Source organism: Rissa tridactyla, chromosome 1 (genome assembly GCF_028500815.1).
Source record: "Rissa tridactyla isolate bRisTri1 chromosome 1, bRisTri1.patW.cur.20221130, whole genome shotgun sequence".
NCBI classification, from domain to species: domain Eukaryota; kingdom Metazoa; phylum Chordata; class Aves; order Charadriiformes; family Laridae; genus Rissa; species Rissa tridactyla.
This window is the reverse complement of record NC_071466.1, coordinates 216,692,217-216,698,216: the sequence shown is the minus strand read 5'-3', so window position 1 is coordinate 216,698,216 and position 6,000 is coordinate 216,692,217. Positions and strand designations below refer to the sequence as shown.

Sequence of the window (6,000 nt, the reverse complement as noted above, 5' to 3'; positions counted from 1 at the left end):
ATGACACAAAGCAATTTGGAGATGTAATTCTGCCCATTTCTTCTTCTTCCCCCTCCTGGAATCTCTGCATATGTTAGAGTCTTCTGTAATTTCAAACCATACAAAACAATCATAAACACCCTGGTAGAAAACAGCTGTTGTTAAAACCTTAATTCCTAAATATAAATCTTTCTGTTCAGCAAGACAAGAGTGTTTCCTCAGAACTCTCCCAACAGAGGACAAATATATTAGAAGATTCAGAAATATATTCTGATTTGGAGATGGGCGTTTCCACAACAGTTACATCACTAACTGAATAAATAAAGTTCGACCCCCTAAAAACATTCCTGGTTCAGAAAAGAAGAAAAATTCACTACCTTCAGTTTGTTGGTGCTCGCACCGTATCGACACAGATAGATGCACAGTCCATTTATTCCCTTAAAAACATACCGTTACCAGGGTGTTGAATTCATAATAGTGCCCCCTCATAGAAACTGGTTTAACATCTATAAAAACAGGCATAAACATCACGTCACATACCTCAAGAGAATGGCTCATATGTCCTTGATATATTTTCAAGCAATTTTTATTTGGATGTAAAGTGTCTATCAGCCAACATTTCAGCAGTATCTGCCTTCCTTGGGGCTTAAGATATTGCAGAAGCATTGGCTGACAGCCACTTTACTACCAAATAAAAATTGCTTGAAAATATATCAAGGACATGTGAGCAGCTCTGTTGATGCAACCAACATGATGTTTGCATCGATTCAGAGAAATGAAATGAGTCAGATGACACAGGCTGCAATAATCCGTTGCGATCATTGTGTAAACACTTTGGGACAAACTTCTTGCAAGGGGAGTTGAAGGCTTTGGTGTCACTTTGGTACAAATAGGCTATCCTTCCTTCAGCCAAGGAGATGAAGGCCTTGGAAAGGGGGAAAAGAGAGGATAAAATTTCCCAAATATCATGGTTATCATGATTTGTACGTTGCCAGCTTCAAGAAGTCCCGGCAGAAGATTAGGGCTTCATTGGGTAAAACCAGTGAAGAGTACAGATGGCAGGAGAGACAAAACAATGTATATTCATATAGTCCAGCTATGTAAAGTTACTTCTTGCCTCATACTTAGTCTAGAGAAATTCAACGATGTGTCTGACACTGTTGGCATCCAGAATGCAATACTTTTCCTGCTATCATACACTACAGAACACCTTTCTCCTCCTTTCAGCAGTCTCCCCAGCACACACCTCTGCGATTCTGCCGTCAAGGTAGGCCACTGGATCTACAGGGTGGATTTTACGTGGCAGAACAGCCAGATCCAGATGCAGTTTACATTGCAGGCTGAAAAGAAAATGTATTATGCATTATTAACATTATTCATCTCTTGGAAAGAAAATTACATGCCCAAAGGGACTATACTAATGGTAATTTTATGCTGGTATGATGTGGAAAATGGGATGAGGCATCAGCTCAGGCCCAGAGCTCCAGCAGGAGCCAGAAGCACCCACCTCAAACCAGGTCTGCCCTGAATCATAGAATCATAGAACCGTCTAGGTTGGAAGGGACCTTTCAGATCATCTAGTCCAATCATCAGTCTAACACTGCCACTAAACCATATTCCTCAGCACCACGGCTACACGTCTTTTAAATGCCTTCAGGGATGGTGACTCCACCACTGCCCTGGGCAGCCTGTTCCAAGGCTTGACAAATCTTTCAGTGAAGAAATTTTTCCCAGTATCCATCCTAAACCTCCCCTGGTAGAACTTGAGGCCATTTCCTCTTGTCCTATCACCTGTTCCTTGGGAGAAGAGACCGATCCCCATCTCCCTACCCCGTCCTTTCAGGGAGCTGCAGAGAGCGAGAAGGTCTCCCCTCAGCCTCCTTCTCTCCAGGCTGAACACCCCCAGCTCCCTCAGCCACTCCTCATCAGACTTGTGCTCCAGACCCCTCACCAGCTCCGTTGTCCTTCTCTGGACACGCTCCAGCCCCTCAATGTCTTTCCTGTCAAGAGGGGCCCAAAACTGAACACAACATATGAGGCACCATATGGCCTCACCAAAGGGGCAGAAGCATTCCCCTCCCCCGCCCCCCGCCCGCTTAGCCCCAGCGGGAGGAGCAGAGCGGGTGTGGGTGTGTGTGTCCCCAAAGTCCCCTCAGAGCGGGGCCGTGCCCCGGGAGAGCCCCGGGGGCCATGAGGGACGACACTTTCCCGCCCGCAGTGCGGGCCAGCAGTCACCGAGGCTGGTGAGAACTACACTACCCAGCGTGCACCGCGCGGGCGCGCAGCTCCCGCCTGCCCGCCTCCTTGCGCAAAGCATCACGGGACTTGTAGTCCGAACCCCGTCAAGTTTCCCCCGAAAAAGTTTCCGCACGCTTTCCGGGTACCTCAACGGTTTCCATGGCTACGGCCCGGCAACCAATGGAGAGCGGGGTTCTACGCGCGGGGGGCGGGGTGGGGCGAGCGGCGGGCCAATGAGGGGCGGGTTTGTTGCGGGGCGAGCTGGCAGCGGGGCCGGCGAGTCTCCTTGGGGCCGTCCCTGGCCGCGGCCTGGTGGCGCCGGGAGAAGATGGGCGGTGGCGGGAGCAGCACCCGGCGCGTCACCTTCGAGGCGGACGAGAATGAGAACATCACGGTGGTGAAGGGCGTGCGGGTGAGAGCGGGGCTCCCCCGGGGCTCACTCCCCCCGGGCCGGGGGCGGTTCTCGCCGGGACCCGCAGGGACACCTCGGGGCCTGGCTCTCCCCGGCCTGCTCCGAGCTCGGCCCGGTCCCCCTGCGCTGCTGGCTCCTGTCCCTGCAGTTCCGTCCCCTCCCGCCTTGGAGGGTGCTCTCCTCCGCTTCCATCCCCGCACCCGCGGTGACCTCCACCCCTTCCCCGCTTTTCAGCTGGGTTTTGTAGGGGACCGAGAGCCGTGGTGCTCCGGTGCGGTCTAGAGGTGTCCGTGGTGGCAAGAACCACGCTGTGCATAGGAACTTGTCCTGGGGGAACCTTGTCCCCAGCCTGGTTCCCAAAGACGGGGCGCAGAACAGTTGTAGGAGAGATGTGGAACTATCAGGGCTTGGTTTGTCTTTCCCTGACCTCTACATGTGAGAGCTCCTCCCTTTCCCATATTCTGCTCTCTTACGTGCGCCGTATCCCGCTTCCTCTGTACCTGCAGAAGCATTCCCATTCTTTGCCTATTTATGGCATGCTGTTTCCTGTAGTAATCCAGAAGGTAGTGTGTGTGACACAAGACACTCTTGAGAAAATCTCCCAGTTTAGAATTTTTTTTTATGTAAGACACTATATTTCATACCAGGAATGATAATAAGTTGTCTTATTACTGCTCATAGGGAGAAGTGTTGCAGAATGTAAGTGTGATGATAGCTGCTGCCTGTTTCAGCATACTAATATTTTTCAGTTCTGGTCATTTAATGCTCTCAGGCAAGTAGGTGACAGTAACGTTAGTGTTCACAGCAGAGTTCATCCGCTCTGAAACGTGCTTAAATACTGGGAAGGGCTATTGGAATTTCTCTAAAGTATCCTGATACTAAAGTATATTGTGGATAAAAACTGAATAATATTACATGTAATAAGAAGATCCACCACTTCACTAAATAAATTATGTTAGTCAATAGGACGTTCAAAAGTGGATCTCTTTACATATGTGAAACTACCTGTGAAGTTAAGTTGAGAGTTTTAGGACTGGGTTAAGAAATCTTACGCTGAAGGAAGGAATTTTACTCTTTCAGTTGTGTTTTAGATTACAAGTTTTTGCAAAAACCTTTGTAACACACATTTCTGCCAGTGAGAGATGTCATGCTGTAGGTTTAGTAAAGAATTTGCTAATTAAAATTAATTCTCATGAGGAGTTAAAACAGCATTTTGATAAGAATTGATGTTTGAGGAAACCAGTAGAAAGTTATTAGTTGGAAAACAAAAGCTTTCATGTTATTCATTCTTTAACTTTTGTTACTTTTTTCCATGGGCTACAATAGATCTAAAACTGGAAATTACTCCTATTTTCAGTTTGGTTCTGCATAATTTCTGACAGTATTTTTGTGTGTGTTGCACAAGTATTTTGAGGGCTTTGTCAGGATGAAGTTCCTCCTGGGTTAAGTGCTGTGTGGTATTTGACTGTCATCCAAATAACTGCGAAAGGCAAAAAGGCTGATTAATTACAAGCAACGTGTCGAAGGGTGTTGTTTCCTTTACCCTTCCCTGTATCCTGTATTTTCTTATATCATTTTCTTGTGTTCTGTGAGAGCCAAAATGATCTTGTTCAGAGATGAGCACTCACCCCACAAATAAGGGGGAAATAGAAAGTTAATTTTGCTTTGTGGATAGAAATTTAGCAGCTTTCATAGCTTATTTTGGGGCTCTGTGGTCTTTTTTTAAAAGTTTTACTTCATTTTTGGGGGAAAGAGAGGGGTAATGGGGATAATGAAGGAGATGCATTCTGACTGTGGGTTGGGGTTATATTTTTCAGCTTTCTGACAGTGTCATTGATCGTATGAAGGAACCTTCTTCACCCAGTGGAAGATCGCAGCACCGATCGGCATCTGGTGGAGGTATGCCCATGTTTTTCTGTTTTCTAATGTGAGGAAGCAAATCAAATGTGCCCTTCAGAGCATTGTAATGAACTCATTGCCATTTTGTACGGATGATTTTTTGACATTAACTTTTTTGCTTGTCTCCTATTGAAGAAGGAAGTAGTTTGTAGGCTTTTAGAGGAGTTACATTACTCTTTTTTTCGTCTGACTGACATTTAAATGTAAAACACAACTGTTTAGTAGATGTGGTTTTCTAAGGTATTATCCATTGTTAAAGTCCTTTTTTTTTTAAAAAAAAAAGAAAAAAAAAGGCAGATATTCAGTACAAGCATGCATTGAGTTGTGAAGTGAAAATTCTTGTCTACTTAACACCAAATTTTAGTATAGTGAGCCTCTGTTGAAGTATACTTAAGCAAACATTAAAAGAATAATACGTTATTTTCCTCTCATGGAAATAAGTCACATACAGTTTATACAGATCGATGGCTCAAAACGATGGCTTTCTTAACATATTATATTTCATTATTGAGGCCTGTTCAAATGCATCAAACAGGCTTCGTGCCAGGCAGCCTGTTTGCTAATTTAAAATACTTTAGCACAGTGAACACGATGTAGCTACTGAGGAGTGAAAATGAATGGCAGAGATTGGAGCATGTGATTTATGTTTGTTGACTCTGTGAAACATGTGAGGTTCGAGTAAGACTTCTTATCAGTGCTCCAGAAATACTAATGTCAGTATTCCCTAGGGGTGTTTTGCCTTGATACTTAAAGAAAATCCCACCAAGACTCAACACCCTGATTGAAAACAAGCCCTGTGACAGCAGTGGGCCTTGCAGCAAGACTTGAATGATCAGAACATAGCATCTTTCTTTCATCTGAAGCATAGAAAATTGGTTTCCTGTTGCTTAATTGAAGGTGTCTGTGGTGTAGGTGTCTATATCCGAGCTGGGCTCCCTCTGTAATCAGTAGAAAGAAAAAGATGTTTTGGGGGACATTTATCTGGCTTATTTGAGAATTCTAGTTCAGGATGAGATGAATTGTCCTGTAGGAACACAGGGGTGAAGAGGTCAGATGTAAGCATCTAAGGATGTCAAGCAAATCCAACACAGGATGTTTTACATATATCAGGGCTCCCAAATGATGCTGTTTTAGGGGTTTGTTTTTCCACTTTATGAATAGGAAGACTGTGGCATAGGGAGGGCAAGGAAAATACCAGTGCTAAAAATTACTTAAACTGTCAGTTGACTTGTGAAATGTAGTTTGCCCAATAAAATTGCTTAGAAGTAACGCTTGCTTAAGTAAGGTTTGAATGGAGTAGGGGGTAGTTTCATGGGGGGGCTGCCAGATTGTCTGTCTCTTTTTCTTTTCGAATAGTAGCCTTCTCATAATGCTACATGTATTTTACTGTCGTGAAGAAGTTATTCTAGGTAAAGGATTTGTATGAAATAATACTTGTGCATCCTACCTACTTTCACGGCAGTGCTTGTTGC

General features: G+C 44.9%; 1 protein-coding gene across 2 annotated transcripts in view; it reads left to right on the top strand.

Annotated features, from left to right (window-relative positions):
* Positions 1-2,468: 2,468 nt before the first annotated feature.
* Positions 2,469-6,000, top strand: part of CHCHD3 (coiled-coil-helix-coiled-coil-helix domain containing 3) — a 176,415-nt gene continuing 172,883 nt past the window's right edge. For both annotated transcript variants that reach the window (XM_054191301.1, XM_054191293.1), the window contains exons 1-2: positions 2,469-2,629; positions 4,447-4,528. In XM_054191301.1, the coding sequence (XP_054047276.1) occupies positions 2,546-2,629; positions 4,447-4,528 (166 nt within the window). In that variant the 5' untranslated portion in view covers positions 2,469-2,545. The remainder of the gene's footprint in view (positions 2,630-4,446; positions 4,529-6,000) is intronic.